A 15972-nucleotide genomic window follows, 5' to 3' on the forward strand; every position below is an offset into this window, starting at 1 on the left:
ACACATACATATATGTACATGTGTAAGTATGTATATGCATATATGTGTATGTCTATATGTAAGTACACATTTATGCATCTGTGAACATGTATGTATGCGTATCTACATACATGAGTATTTAACCCTGGCTAATTAACAAATGCATTAGCTTCCATAGTTATGCTGTGCTAAGAATACTTCCTATCCATTTAGCATTTTTCAAGATTACTAGGCATTGTCATTAGCCAGACTTACCATGCCATGTGTTCTAGTTTGCTCCCTGTTGCTGTGATAAACATTGTGGCCTAAAGCACGTTGGATAGGAAAGGGCTCATTTGTTTCACATATCTTTATTACAGCCCATCACTGAGAGAAGCCAAGGTAGGAATTCAGGCAGGGCAGGAACAGAAGCAGGGAGCACAGGGGATACTGCTTACTGGTGGCTTTCAGTCCATGTTGGCTAGGCTTGCGTGGGCTGGGCCCTCCCACAACAACCATTCATCAAGAGAACATCCCCACAGACTCGCCTTCAGGTCAGTTTATAGAGGCTTTCCTTGGTTGAGATTGCTCTTCCCTCATGATCAACTTCGAATTTTGATCTTTTCCTGGACCACTGTATACTAACTACATTGTGCACTAGGACCCCAGTCAGCCCAGAAATCTCGATGGAAAATAACCGGTCCTCTGAAGTTCTGTTAGGTTAGGTATGTCAATGTATTTTCATTTTCACAGTATTTCCTGAAACATAGCAAACTGAGGGAACTCTACATATTATTATTTACAATTGCTAAGGGGTGTATGTGTACATGAAGGAGATGCGTGTGCTAAGAGCTACAGGATGCTGATGCAGAAATCTAAGTTCTAAATAAGTGGAGACATTGGCAGTAGCCGTAAATTGGGAGATGGAACCAAGTTCGTGGGTTTGTTGTAGTTCCTACAGGAAGAATTCCCTTGTCTTCACATTCCGTGTACATTAGCCTGTTATGAATTTCCCCAAAGCTCTCTCATTGCTGCATTTCACTGGTGAAGAATTTATTTATCTTTACTCATTCATTTATTTTTAAAAAACACTTTATTTTCATGAACTCCCAAATAAAACCATCACACATTTAGATGACTAGAGTCACTCAAACCCTAGTCTAGTCTGGAAAGTATGTATCCCGACAAACTTCTGTGCAGTTCCAAAAGCCATTCTGAAGCTACAGAGTTAGGGTTTCCACCTTCACTGACAACTATATTTGTGTAGTCTCATCCACCACATAAAAGAACCCACGACAGCATTGAAACTGGAGAGCCAATGCGCTTCTTTTACAGCTCATGTGCCTTGTTGCAATTCTTTTTCCCTGGTCACCTAATATTCCCCTTTCTTGGATGTAACCTCCCTCAATTATCAGAACCTAAGGAAAAATTCCCCCTAAACTTCTTAACTTTATCTTCTGCTCTGCCAGCACCCTGACAGGTCCCCTCAAAATCTGCCTCTGGACAGCTCCCAAGTGGCTGCTCCCAGTGGTCCAACCTCACAGACTGTTTCAACAAGACCTGTGCTTTCCTAGCTCCGGACGGTCCCACATAGCCTGGACAGCAGTGAAACAGCCAGCTATCTCCGGACTTGCCTAGCATTCCAGCTTTCTCAGGTCCCCTAAAGATGCTGACACCCCCAAGAAGACAGGAAGCAGTCTAGAGAACACAACACCTCCATTCCCACCTCACCAGCTACCCCTTCTTAATTCCTCGTTTTTTTTTTTTTTTTATAATAAACAAAAGGGAGGAGTGTTCGCATTTCAGCATTTACACTGGCCTGCTCTCAGGGACCTAGCAGGACACAGCAGCAGCAGCTGCCAAGATGTGACTCTAGCTACCTCAGCCACTTCGTAGAGTACTGCCCCTATGTGCATGTACTATGTTCCTTTATGAAATGCAAACCCTTCTCCTGTCTCTCTCTCTCTCTCTCTCTCTCTCTCTCTCTCTCTCTCTCTCTCTCTCTCTCTCTCTCTCTCTCTCTCTCCCTCCCTCCCTCTCTCTCTCTTCTCTCGCTCAGAGGCTGCCTCTGAACCTCCCCCCAATAAACCTCCCACTTGAGCTCTGTTGCATGATGTGACTTCGTGGTGCCCCTTGGCTCCAACCTGCTAAGGTCGCCTTCCACCGTTAAACTATCACAATTTCCCTTACTGTCTAGATTTTCCACTTGTACTGACTGGATACATTTCACAGCTACTTATGTACTGATCACCTTTCTTTCCCTGTAGAGTAAATTCCCTGAGGGCTGTTTGTTCTCGGAGACACCCACAGAATTTATGGCAGTGCTTGGCACAGGGTAGATGCCCGGTATCTAGACAGTGAGTAAAAATCTTTCTGGAAAGATCCCCTCAGAGACAGATTTCCTTGATCCTTTGTAGCAATCCAGAGATATTTATTAAAACAAGTCCTGCACTCCTGTAGTCCCAGCAGTATGGAGGTTTAGGCAAAGGAATCTTAAGTTTAAATTCAGCCTGGGCAGCATAGGGAGACCCACCGTGTCTCAAACAAAAGGCCCTACATGACCAATAGAGACTGTGTGGGAGGGAGAGTTCAAGATTGAAGAAGAGGCTTCTGGCCTCGAACTCACAGAGATCCGCCTGCCTCTGCCTCCCAAGTGCTGGGATTAAAGGCTACAAGAGCTAGTTTCAGGACAAAAATCCTGTTTCGAAAAACCAAGAAAAACCAAAAACCAAAAACCAAAAAAAAAAAAAAACAAAAAAAAAAAAACAAAAAACAGGCTTCTGGTTGGCAGAGAGCTTCTTCTGCCCATTAGTGTTGGTCAACTTGAAACAAACCAGAGTCTGCGGAGAGGAACCCTCAATTGGGGAATTGCCTCCATCCGATTGGCTTGAAGGTATGTCTGTGGGTGGTTCTGGGTTAAGAAAATTGGGGAGCAAGCCAGTAAGCAGGGTTCCTCTGTGGTCTCTGCTTTAGTTCCTGCATTCCTGTCTTGACTTCCTTTCCTGGCTTCACTCACTGATGGACTGTGACCTATAAGCCAAACAAACCCTTTCTTCCCCAAGTTGTTTTTGGTCAGTGTTTTATCATGGCAACAGTAAGTGAACCAAGACAGCCCCACATAGCCATCCATGATAACAGAAAACAACAGGTAGGTGAGAACTGGCCTGGCCAGCAAACAGTTTCGCAAATAAAAAAAGATAGCCTGGTTTAGTTTATAAACATGCTGCCGTTTTTATTTAGTCAGCAGTAGGTGAAAATAAACGCAGTGAAGCCGGTGACCGGAAGCAGCACATTCTGCGCTTGTTCGTCAGCCACTCGGCAGCCTCGGGGAAGGGCGCCTACTCTTCACTGATGACTTTGGTGTGGACCTCTCGGCTCTTCACCCGCAGCTTGTTGACCTGGGACTCGGCAATGTCGGCCCGCTCCTCAGCCTCCTCCAGCTCATGCTGGAGCTTGCGGAACTTGGCCAGGTTGGTGTTGGATTGTTCCTCCTGAGCACAGACAAGAGTTCGGGCAGTTAGACGCTGGGGACGCTGGGGGTCTAGCTCTTGTCATGCGCTGTTGCCCTGACCTCCAGCCTCAACCCAATTTGTACCTCTCGTGTCAATTTTGACTTGAAGCAAGGAAAGGAGAAATTGTTTTTCAGGTGGAAGAGACCAGCCTTTTGTCAAATCTGCTTACCACCTCCCTGCTTTTTGAAAAGATTTATTTTAATTTTACTTTATGTGTGTAGGTGTTTGGCCTGCATGTATGTCTGTGCGACATATTCATGCAGCGCCCAGGGAGACTGGAAAAAGACATGGAAATGCAGTTACCGATGGTTATGAGCCACGATGTGGATGCTGGGAATTGAATCTGGGTTATGGGAGAGAGCAGCAGTGGTCTTAACAACTGAGTGTCTCTCCAGCCCCTTGCTTCACTTTTTCTGATGTATCTCTTGGGTGGGAAGGAAGAAGGGACCCAGGTACCCTCAAAGAACGCAGTAAGGAAATGTTAACAAATAGCTTTGGAAATCCCACTAAACATTGTTTCCCCCTGCATTTAAGACTAATATAGAAGAAGGGAAAACGTGGGACTAAGATAGAAGTTGCCTCTTTTGTGTGGCTGTTAATATTTCTGCGTTTTCTTCCTTCCTCTCACACATATCTGGAAGAATGGGGCGGGCACAACAGGGAAAGTGCAGCTGGCAAATCCTCTGGCATCGTTTCTTTGCTGTGTGGTACTGCCGAACCCAGGGCCTCACACTGCTGCTAGCTGTACCTCTAGATCTTCCATCACGTTCTCCCAGTTGCTGGGATGGATACAGGGAGGAAAGCCTTACCTATACAGCGAGTCAGTCAACAAGTCAGTTGGTGTGTGTGTGTGTGTGTGTGTGTGTGTGTGTGTGTGTGTGTGTGTGTGTGTGGAGGGGTGGGGATCCATATTTCACTTTTGGGAACATTTGATTTTGATATGTTGGGAGACAGGAATTGTTCATCCTGGTGTTAGTGATTCTGTTGTGTGTATTGCTATCAGTTAAGGTTGGGTATTTGGAGCTTTCCCTTCCCCCAGCCCTTCTGCCTAACAATCAAATCTCCTTTTGAGGCTTAGTCTACAATTAGCATAGGAGTGTGTGTATTTATATTTGTAAGATCGCAGCCCCCAGAAAACACATGAATGGCAGATTCTTACAGTGTGCCCTCCTTCCTCACCAAAGGGGTTTTTGCTTTTCTTTTCTTTTCTTTTTTTTTTTTTTAACATATTTTCTCCCTGAACAGAAGTTTGCTTTGTTCTGTGAAACCTCAGACACTTACGGCCTCCTCAGCTTGTCTCTTGTAGGATTTCACCTTCGCCTGTAATTTATCCACCAAGTCCTGCAGTCTGAGCACATTCTTACGGTCCTCCTCCGTCTGAAAGTTTGATTAAAAAAAAAAAAGTGCTTTCAGTTCCAAGAACTAGTCTACCACCAGTGCCAAAATAAGTTGCTGATATGCTGGAAGGGCGCCTGGAGGTAAGCTTGACCAGCCTGTGCCGTAGTCACACTTGGTAAACGTGCGCCAGCCTCTGTACTATAGAAGTCTATGCACCTTGTCCAATCCCTGCCCCAGCTATTCTGGGTGAGGCCACACTAGGACTGACATCTAGTCTGCTTTGCTTTAATGCCTATATTCTTTTCTCTCTTATACTGCTTTTCCTCCCTTCCTTTCTTCTCTTCCTCCTTTCTTCCTCTCCTCTCCTCCCTCCCACCTTCCTTCCCCTTACTGTGGATCAAGCCTGTGTGCACTATGCATAGTCTACCACTGACCTGCATGCCCTCTTCTGTGTTGTCTGGTAAAGGCCTCCCTCACCACCCTAGCTTGATGTATGCCCATGATTAGCAACTCTCTCTTTATCCTTGACGGGTATGGAGTTAACATGCACGTCTGCGAGTGCCACCCAAGCAGTCGCCGGGGTTTTCCTTTCCTCTCAGGCACAAAATCTTTGCTTTCTGGAAGCATTGCTCTCACCTGGTAGGTGAGCTCCTTTACTCTTCTCTCGTGTTTCCGGAGCCCCTTCACAGCCTCGGCGTTACGTTTCTGTTCATTCTCAACCTCTCCTTCAAGTTCACGAACCTGTAATCAAGAGAAAGATGTAGCTCCACCCCTCCAGTCAGTGCTGGGGAATGTTAATTCCCTAGGGTCTACTGCAGGTATAGCCAGGGTCTTCCTGACCCCACGACAAGAAGACTGTGTCCCCCCTGCCCTTCCCAGATTTAGGGTTAAAGGCACCCACCCTGGCCTCCAGTTTCTGGATCTGCTTCTTGCCGCCCTTCAGCGCCAGCTGCTCAGCCTCGTCTAGACGGTGCTGCAGGTCCTTCACTGTCTGCTCCATGTTCTTCTTCATCCGCTCCAGGTGGGCGCTGGTGTCCTGCTCCTTCTTCAGCTCCTCTGCCATCATGGCGGCCTGAAAAGCCAATAAATCAAGAAAACAGTGAGCCCACTGGTGGCAGGCGGCACAGGTGTGAGGAGAACACGCGTAAGGCCCTCACATCAGTGATGGCTTTCTTGGCCTTCTCTTCTGCGTTTCGTGACTCTTGGATTACTTCCTCCACTTCACTCTGGAGCTGTGAAACATCGTTTTCCAGCTTCTTTTTGGTGTTGATGAGGCTTGTGTTCTGTGGGGGAAAAAATGGAAATGTATAAGATTTTCAGGTTTCCCACTTGGGATTTACAAATGTTCTATTTTTGTCTAACTCAGGAAACCCAATGCCAACATTTACTACTGGGAAGGATTCTGTTTGATGCAAACTCGTAATCATTTGCATAGTTGAAACCTCCTTTCTGGTACTCAGTCCTTTCTTGCCTATCTGCCTTATATAGGAGGACCTCTGAAGTTTTAGGAGCGCCTGTATTACCAGAATATGACAGCACATGCTTGTAATCCCAGCAGTCTGGAGGCTAAGGCACGTGAGTCATGAATTTAGGGCTAGCCTGTGTTATATGGGAGGACCCTGTCTCAAGACAAGAACAGTGAATGCCCATAGGAGTTGTCACCTGTTACTTGTTCTTTCGTTTATTTTATTTATAGTATTCTCTGTTTAAAAGTTTGTTTTTTTTTAACGTGTGTGTGTGTGTGTGTGTGAGAGAGAGAGAGAGATAGAGAGAGAGAGAGAGAGAGAGAGAGAGAATGGCACTGGAAGTCTCTCAAAAGAATTGTGTATATGTGTGTGTGTGTGTGTGTGTGTTGGGGGAGACAAGGGAGAATTTGTCCTTTGGGGGGATTCTGAATTTGTATTATGAAAACATCTTCTTAAGATCCCAGCCCAGTATTCTCAAAGGGGACTATTTGGAAATACTGGAGTGTGGATATTTTAGTATCCCAGAGATCCTACCAGGGCTGCTACTACATTTAATGCCTGAGCAAGAAGGGAGGCTAAGTGCTCTCTGAGGCCTGGGAACAGTAAGCACTGAGCAGCTGAACTCCACTGTGCCACCGACAAGTGTTTCATGAAGTGTGTTTCAGTTTGGAGTCAAAGGCATGTTTACTCAACAGTATTCTTCCTGGTTTCAAATAACTCCCAAAGCCTAACCTTATTTCTAAATTCACAAACACTTTTGGGTAGAACATCTGGAAGAGAAATAGGAATGCTCAACAGAGTCACCTGTCACCCTGTCGTAACTGCGGTGGTTTAGATGCGGGCCCGTCCTTGGTTTTACGTACGTACTCGCTCTCTAGACTCCTGACTTAGCGGTGCCCCTTCCTTTGGCTCACCTGGGTGTGGAGGAGCTGCACGCGCTCACTGGTATCCAGCAGCTCCTGCTCTGCAATCTTCCTGCCCCTCTCTGTCTGCTCCAGCGTGGCCCGCAGCTCCTCCATCTCAGCCTGCAGCAGGTTGGCTCTGCGCTCCACAATCGCCAGTTGCTCCTTCAGGTCCTCCTGGCCTCGGAGAGCATCATCCAGGTGCAGCTGAGTGTCCTGTAAGTTAAAAAAAAAAAGAATACTTTGTTCTGAAGAGGAGATGGATACCTCGGAAATGAGCTACAGCAGTGTACTGGTGCTGGGAACAGGAGGTCACTTGCCTGTCATTTGTGTGATCTTAAGCATGATGGTGGCCTTTGTTTAGTGTGTGAGCAAATCATCAAGGGACAGATTCTTGCTGTGTCTCTGCCTTTACCTTGTTGTCTGTCACAAGCATGCCACTATTCTTTATCATTTATAGAGCATTTTCTACAAGCTCCGCATCACGCATGATAGCTGCCATCTCACTGGATCCTTACTGCCATCCTTGCCGTGGGAAACTTACTCTTATTACGCAGAAGAAGTAACAGGGCCCAGAGGTGAAATAACTTGACTGAACTCAGAGAATGACAAAACTAAGGTTCATCCTCAGGCCTATTTTGTGGAAAGCCTGGGTATTTTCTCTCTTGTCATTTCTTCATCTTTTGGCTTCTGTTTGTTCTTCTCCATATACTTTCTGGAAACTGTTACGTTTTAAACACTGTCCTTTGGCTTCCTTGATGCATTTGGCTGTATAATTTGGCAAGTGGGGGAGTGGCTATGAGAGCCTGTGTTAACTGTCAACTGGACAGACTCTAGAATGACCTGGGAGAGGACAATGGGCAGGCCACAGGGGGACTGCCGATTATCATGACTATGTTAGTTGATACAAGAAGGCCGACTGTAACTGCGGGCAGGACCATTCTGTGAGCAGGGGATCTGGGACTGTGTAAAATGGGGAGAGCCAGCCAAGTGCTAGTTTGAGTTCATTTCTCTGTTCTGATGGTGGGTGCAGTGTGACCAGCTGCTTCACCTTCCCCCTGCCTTGACTTCTCTGCCGTGGTGGACTGGATGGATGACCTGCGAGCTGGAATAAACACTTACTCCTCTAAGCTGCTTTTTGTCAGGGTGTTTTTATCACAGCAGTAGGGAAAGCAGTTTAAAAAGATGGCTTAATTGTGAGAACGGCAGACAGGTGTGTTCTTTGACTCATCTGAGAGGACAATGGATGTCTACCTTCAGCATGCCTTGGGTGTTCCTGTAGTTCCTCAAGCTCTCAGCAGCCAAGCGGTTGGCGTGGTTCAGCTGGATTTCCATCTCATTGAGGTCTCCCTCCATCTTCTTCTTGACTCTCAGAGCGTCGTTCCTGCTCCTGATCTCCGCGTCCAGCGTGCTCTGCATGGACTCCACGACTCTGATGTGGTTTCTCTTCAGCTGGTCGATCTCCTCGTCCTTCTCGGCAATCTTCCTGTCGATCTCAGACTTGACTTGGTTCAGCTCCAGCTGGATGCGCAGGATCTTTCCCTCTTCGTGCTCCAGAGATGCCTTAAGGACATAGAGATCAGTCAGCACCGAGCGGAAGAGAACTCCTTGGTGTCTACTGAGTTTGTGAGTCACGCTCCCATTGCTGTCATCTTGTTGAACTTTAAAGTTAAAGTAATTGTCCTAAGAACCTATGAGGTGAATCATTTTTTGTTTATCCTGTTATAGATTATATCGATCTGCTCTATAAGAAAGATACTGTGCACTATCTAAAGATTCATGATGGTACTAATAGGATTATCTGATTAATTTTACATGTATTACATAATGTTTTGTAAACTACCATCTTCATGTGTGCAATACTAATCTGGCATAGAAACTATAGGTTTCAAAATTCTTTTTTTCCTGATTATATAGTACATACTCGTTGTACAATGTGGGGACAATGTATAAAAACAGTTTCCTATTGTCCCTCACAAAGAGGCAACTATTTTAATGTGGTACATTTTTTTTATACTCATTTTTTTCAGACAGGCTCTCTTGCTGTGTGGTTCAGGCTGGCCTTGACCTCATTTATGATCCTTTTGATTCACCTCTTTCTATTTATTTTCTATCTAATCGAAGTTGTATATGCAAATATGTCTTGCATATATATTAAAAGCAAATAGTTTTGTCTATCAAAGATCTTTCCCCATATTAATCATACTTTTTGGCCTTTTTCCACTTATTTATTTGATAAATAATTAAGAGAGAGAGAGAGAGAGAACTCAAAGGTCAGGGATAAATCTGTGAGAGTTGCTCCTCTCCTCCTACCCTGTAGGTGTAGGTTGTGGAGATTGAACAGAGGGTATAATGTTTGGTGGAAAGTCCTGTAGCCCACTGAGCATCTTTGTCTCAAAGTTTTGCCCCTTTCTTTTCTTTCATTTGAGATAGAGTTATAGAGTTTCTCTGTGTAACAGCTCTGGGTTTCCCGGAACTTGCTATGTAGACCAGGCTAACCTCGAATTTAAAGAATTCCTCCTGCCTCTGCCTCCCGAGTGCTGGTGTTAAAGGCGTGTGCCACCACCAACCCAGCCAAGTTTTATCTCTTTTAAGACTAGTTTCTTGCCAGGTGATTGTAATGCACACCTTTAATCTCAACGCTTGGGAGGCAGAGGCATGTGGGTCTCTGTGAGTCCAAGCCCAGCCTGGTCTACAGCGTGAGTTCTAGGATAGCTAGGGCTGTTACACAGAGAAACCCTGTCTTACAAAACAAAGAGATAAGTTTCTTGTGGTAAATTCTAAGAAACTCAATTGATGGGGTTCAGCATTTGCGTTTTTCTCAAATTTATTTTTATTTTATTTATGTGAATACATGTTTATGTGGGTGTGTGTCATGTGTGTGCAGGAGCTCTGAAAGGCCAGGAGATGGTGTCTGATTCCCTGGGGCTGAAGTTACAGGTGGTTGTGAGCCACAGATGTGGGTCCTGGCAACTGTACTCAGGTCCTCTGGGAGAGCAGTAAGAGCTCTCATCAGCTGAGACATCGCTCCAGCCCCAGTGTTGGCATTGCTAACCACTAATTGTCCTGTGCACAAAGGTTCCATACTTTAGTTGTCTCTGCTTTACAGTAATGTATTCAGCTCATGGTGCCATTACTCAGCTTGATACTTTTGCTAGGGTTTGTCTTTGATCCCCACCCCCCACGAACATAGTGACATGTACCTCTGCTTCCTCTAAGGCAGCCTGGATCTCACATTTCTCTTGTTCCACTTGTTTCTTTATCTTCTCCAGCTCATGTATGTGCTTCCCTCCCTCTGCGATCTGCTCAGTGAGGTCAGAAATCTCCTCTGAGGAAGAACAGATGAGAGGAAGAGGTAGAAATGGTAGCAACATGAGAGGGTCCAGCCAGGGCTAAGGAGGATGAGGAAGGTGGGCAACATGGGAGGGTCCAGCCAGGGCTAAGGAGGATAAGGAAGGTGGGCAACATGGGAGGGTCCAGCCAGGGCAAAGGAGGATGAGGAAGGTGGGCAACATGAGAGGGTCCAGCCAGGGCTAAGGAGGATGAGGAAGGTGGGCAACATGGGAGGGTCCATCCTGGGCTAAGGAGGATGGGGAAGGTTGGGACTCACGTTGCAGATTCTTGTTTTCTCTCTTCAGAGTCTCAAGGTGATCCAGAGACTCCTCGTAGGCGTTCTTCACCTTGAACAGCTCGGTGCTGAGAGAACGGGACTCCTTCTGGGAGGACTCCAGCTCAGCCTGAGTTTCCTCATACTTCTGTCTCCATTCGGCTAGGACCTAAAAAAAAAAAAAAAAACCACAGGTTAACAGCTGACACAGGAAGAAAAAAAGACCACATAAAGTTTTTGTAAAGTTTAAGTAGGTTAGACCACCTTGTCGAAGTTCCTCTGCTTCTTGTCCAGGGCAGCACAGGCCGCGTTGGTCCTTTCCACATCCAGCATGAGGTCCTCCACCTCGTTCTGCAGTCGCTGCTTCGTCTTCTCCAGGGAAGCACACTTGGCGTTCACAGCTTCCACGTGCTCCTCAGCCGCCTGCAGACGCTGAGCCAGCTTCTTCCTGAGAAGTTAGCCAGACAGTCAAGACCTGGCCAGAGCCAGGAACAAAGTGATCATGGCTGTGACTCTTTCTCACTGTCCTGTCCTATACTGGCAAAACGTGTCTGCTTTTCAAAGCAGCAGTCACCAGGCTTGTATTCTACAGTAACAAACTGAAAAGTGCCAAGGTGAAGGCTTTTTGGACTCGGTGAAGTCCAAATTTGGAATCTTGGAATGTTACTGGATTCCCAGAGGCTGCTGTCAGTGCGAGGTGCCTTAATATGCTCAGTGACTTGAAACTTATAGGAATTCTGACTGGGGATGACTGTGAAAACGATTACCTAGTATAATATTGTGGATTGGTTTATACAGCCCGTCTTAAGTCAAAAAGAAATTAAAGCTAACTAGATACTCTTATTGGGCAAAAATATACCAAATATGTTTGTTTTCTTAGACTTTCTGATACCTTTCATGACCCCTGCCCCCAGAAAACAGCTAATTTGTTTAAACCATGTATGTTAGGAAAGCTTAACTGGAGAGCACAGTTGAAAGATAATTTGGACAATTTATTCAGCAGAAGCAAAGGCGACTTTGACTTTCAATTGAGTGTTCTATATTTTTTCTTTATTCCCTGTGGTGTGCCAAGGCCACACCCGTAAGACACAGAAAACCCCTTTAAACTTGACACCCCAGAAGATGCAATTGGATGTGCCCTCTGTCTACTAAGACTAAAACCATATCTTATTTAGACCAATCCTCAACACTTTGTACAGTTTAGGGAACTTGATTGTGCATTTTAAGAGGAATGTCTCTCCACTCAGAGCTTAAGAAGATAACCGCTGAAATCAGAACATCTGGTTGCAGTACCAGCTGTTCCTCTATTAATAAGTCTATTTAGAAAAACAGCGACAGCGACCTAACACTGCTGTGCTGTGCTGTGCTGTGCTGTGCTGTGCTGTGCTGTGCTGTGCTGTGCTGTGAGCGGCTGAATGTGAAGCACTTGACACAGGAATGGAGACGACTAGGAGAGGCAAAACTGGCTTTTGCTCCAGCTCCTGAATTGAAATGCACATGCTTAGAAGAAACTGGACTCCATAAATGTTAGCTACTGATATCTTCACATCATCATCAGCAAGACCACCATCACTTCTCGTGGGAGTTGCTGAGTTAAGCAGTGCCGGAGACCAGAATTTGTTCTCTTAAATTCGAGTCACATACTTGGCCTCCTCCAGCTCCTCCGTGCGCTGGATGGCATCCGTCTCATATTTGGTCCTCCACTGGGCCACCTCGCTGTTGGCCTTGGACATGGCCCTCTGCAGTTCAGCTTTGCCTTCCTGCTCCTCCTCATACTGTTCCCGCAGCAGGTCACAGTCGTGGCGGGAGGACTGCAGAGCGTGGGCCAGCGCATTCTTGGCCTGCAGAAGGGATAGCCCAGTGATTTCAGTTCATATATCCTGTGATACTTATGTACCTCGAGTAAAATAGGACTGGGCATTCTCAGGTTTGGTTCGTCAAGATCTATGGTAAAACTCACCTTGGTTTCTTCCTCAAGCTGTCGCTTCAGCTCCTCAATCTGCTGGGTAAATGCCTGCTTGCTTCTTGAGAGCTGAGAGACTAAGGCGTCTTTCTCATCTAACTGTCGGGAATACTCACCTAACAACAGTAAAAGGGGAGAACTCAGGGTATAGCAATAAGCGGTGTGCAGGTGTATGCAATTTTTATTCATTTTTAAATACTGTTATAGAAATGGAAAATAACAAAAAATTAAAGTCAAAGTGCAGATTTGCAGGCAGGATTGCCACAGGCACAGAACAAACCTGTCTACTTAGTTTTGCTTCCCTACACCTTTGTGGCCTGCCTTGAAAAAATCTGATAGTTTGCTGATTTCCCTCTAAAAGTGAGAGTTTTTGCTGGATAGGAAGAATCCCATTCGTGCAGTGCAGGTTGTGCGGAGCCAGAGAAGGTGTCCCTACCTGCTTCCGTCTGCAGGCGCCCTCTCTGGGAGGTCAACTCGTTGATCAGCCGCTGCTGTTCCTCCTCCTTGCTCTTTAGCTCACTCACCTGGTCCTCCAGGGTGCGGCACATCTTCTCAAGGTTTCCCTATGGATCACGTGACAAGGAAGAATCAAAACTGAATACAGGCAGGGAAAGAAAAGATAAACCCTGATTTCTAAAGTATTAAGATATTTTAAAAGAATGAAATATATTCTTAAAAATATGTGAGCTGCGAGTAGAAAGTTATGAAGTTGGTGCTTTGGCATATGCCAGCATTCAACATACCTGTTACATTTATTATTGGAAGCCACCCATATAGCCAATGATGTTGACATTCACTGACGTGGATTTCAAAGTCATCTTAGTGGGGATATAGCCAGTACTTTTAGAAAACTAACTTCAGGAATATATTAGGACAGAAAATATTCGAATAAATGGAACAAAATGCCTGAGAACCACATTCGATGCCAAGAACAATGGGTGCTGTTTTACTGGCTCATTGCCCTCGTCTAGAGACGGCGTTCAGTACCTTGGCTTTGGCGACTGTCTCTGCATTACTGCTAAGGTCATCGATCTCCATCTTCAGCTCGCTCTTCTCCTTCTCCAGCTTCTGCTTGACCCGCTGCAGGTTGTCGATCTGCTCCCCAAGCTCCGCCATACTGTCAGCATGCTTCTTCCGAAGTGCGGCTGATGTGGCTTCATGCTGCAGGGTGGCCTCCTCCAGGTCCCTGCGAAGCTTCTGGAACTCAGCCTCTCTCTTCTTGTTCATCTCGATCTGGGCAGAAGTGGCTCCGCCAGCTTCTTCCAGCCTCTCGCTGATCTCCTCCAGTTCCCGGGAGAGGTCAGAGCGCTGCTTCTCTGCTTTGGCCCTGGAGGCCCTCTCTGCCTCGATTTCCTCCTCCAGCTCCTCGATGCGGGCCTGGAAATCAAACAAGTACACTAACCCATCTCAAATACATATCAGTTTTAGTGTTTGGGGGTACGTTAAGAAAAAAAAAAAAAAAAAAAACCCAGAAAGATGAGGGACTGGGCAGGGTTGTCCAGGCCTTTTATCCCAGAACTCAGGATGCTGAGACAGAAGGATTGTTAGTTTGAGATCAACCTGGACTGGATTACATAGCATGGCCCTGTCACAAAACACCTAAAAAAAATAAAATAAAAAAAGTGAGACAATTCACCTGCAGCTCCTTGATCTTCTTCTGCAGCTGGGTTTCTACGGCTTGCTCATCTTCGATTTTGCTCATCAGATTGCTGATTTCAAACTCCTTCCTTTAGACAGAATAGCAGACATATTAATATGTGAATTATTTGAAAGATGGCATCACATAGAATTCCTTCCGGAGCCCCTACTTTTTAAGCTTCTCATCCAGTTGCTGTTTGTCATTTTCTATGTCCATTGTGGATTCTTGGGCCAGCTTGAGGTCCCCCTCCAGCTTCCTTTTCGCTCTTTCTAGGTCCATCCGAAGCTTCTTTTCCTGCTCCAGTGATCCTTCAAGCTGATGGGAAAGAGAACTCCGCTAAAACTGTAATGCATTTAAAGAAATATTTCAAAAGGCCATTTAAAACGTGCTTACATCATCCACTTGCTGTTCAAGCTTGGTTTTGGCTTTGGTCAGGGTGTTGACTTTGTCCTCCTCTGCCTGCAGGTCATCCAGGGTCTGCTGGTGGGCCTCTTGGAGGGCCTTCTTCTCCTTGGTCAGCTTGGCGATATTTTCGTCCAGGCCTGCCATCTCCTCCGTGAGGTTTTTCACCTTGGGGAGTTAGAAAGAAGTAGTCTCAACATAAAGGCAGCCCAACTGCTTGGGAGAACCTCCATGTAGTGCAGCCACTAGTGCTCATACCTTGTTCTCTGTGGCGTGATTCTCCTTCTCCACCTTGGCCAGGGTCAGCTCAAGGTCATCGATGTCTTTCTTCAGCTCTGAGCACTCGTCCTCCAGCTTCCTCTTCTTGGCCGTCAGCTCAGCGTTGATCTCCTCCTCGTCCTCGGCTCTCTCGGTCACCTCTTTGATTTTGGCCTCCAGTTGGATTTTGTTTTTGATCAGTTGTTCACACCTTTCCTCAGCATCGGCCAAGCTGTCTGCTTCCTGTGGATTCAAGACACTTAGACGTCTGTTTCTTATTTTGAAACTTAGTTTTATTTTTGCACAAAATATTTAGTGTTCATCCGAATTCTGTTGAACTTCTCAGTACAAATATAAAAGCACCTTTAGTTGACTATTTTATCAGACTTAGAAACATGCAACTAATTAAAAAGTGAAACGGGGTGTTTAGAAGCAAAGGAGTGTACACAGTGATTGGGCCGGAGAAGGTATGGCTGTAGAACTGTGTCTAAAAGAGGAGACAGGTTTGCAGACAGGGAAGTAAGTCTGGATTCTTGTCTCCAAACATCCTCGAGTGTTGTCTTGGGAACGTTGCTTTCCCTACTAGTTTTTCGTATATAAAGAAGGAGGTTATGATCAATCATTTCTGAGAGCTCTTTAGTTGTTATAGTCAAAAATGTTGATTTAGTGACATTGCTTAGTTTTGGTGTCAATCATTTTTATCAAAGTATTAGTTGTCAAATAGAATTAAAAATCAATATAAGTAAAAAGTAAATTAAATACATTTCCACACAGCAGCCTTTTCAATTCATTCAAACATTTATGATGGTCCATAACAATACTATAATGGCTTGAAGCTTCCATTTCTATTTAAAGGATGACCTATTAGCCTCAAAATAAATTTCAGAATCTATAAGAACAAGTAATACTGAGAAACAATATCACCCC

The 15972-nt window shown here is 45.5% G+C and overlaps 1 protein-coding gene across 1 annotated transcript in view; it reads right to left on the reverse strand.

Moving 5' to 3' along the window:
- Positions 1-3296: 3296 nt before the first annotated feature.
- LOC126513902 (myosin-8) overlaps positions 3297-15972 on the reverse strand; it is a 29832-nt gene continuing 17156 nt past the window's right edge. Inside the window, exons 21-38 of the mRNA XM_050162484.1 lie at positions 15046-15288; positions 14779-14955; positions 14555-14700; positions 14383-14473; positions 13734-14123; positions 13183-13309; positions 12744-12862; positions 12428-12624; positions 11048-11231; positions 10787-10952; positions 10380-10504; positions 8431-8739; positions 7189-7392; positions 5966-6091; positions 5710-5880; positions 5445-5549; positions 4752-4847; positions 3297-3449 (exon numbers count right to left, since the gene is read on the reverse strand). Of these exons, the coding sequence (XP_050018441.1) occupies positions 3297-3449; positions 4752-4847; positions 5445-5549; positions 5710-5880; positions 5966-6091; positions 7189-7392; positions 8431-8739; positions 10380-10504; positions 10787-10952; positions 11048-11231; positions 12428-12624; positions 12744-12862; positions 13183-13309; positions 13734-14123; positions 14383-14473; positions 14555-14700; positions 14779-14955; positions 15046-15288 (3129 nt within the window). The remainder of the gene's footprint in view (positions 3450-4751; positions 4848-5444; positions 5550-5709; positions 5881-5965; positions 6092-7188; positions 7393-8430; positions 8740-10379; positions 10505-10786; positions 10953-11047; positions 11232-12427; positions 12625-12743; positions 12863-13182; positions 13310-13733; positions 14124-14382; positions 14474-14554; positions 14701-14778; positions 14956-15045; positions 15289-15972) is intronic.

Source organism: Alexandromys fortis, unplaced genomic scaffold, assembly GCF_014885135.2.
Source record: "Alexandromys fortis isolate MF-2015 unplaced genomic scaffold, M_Fortis_MF-2015_v1.1 scaffold_84, whole genome shotgun sequence".
NCBI classification, from domain to species: domain Eukaryota; kingdom Metazoa; phylum Chordata; class Mammalia; order Rodentia; family Cricetidae; genus Alexandromys; species Alexandromys fortis.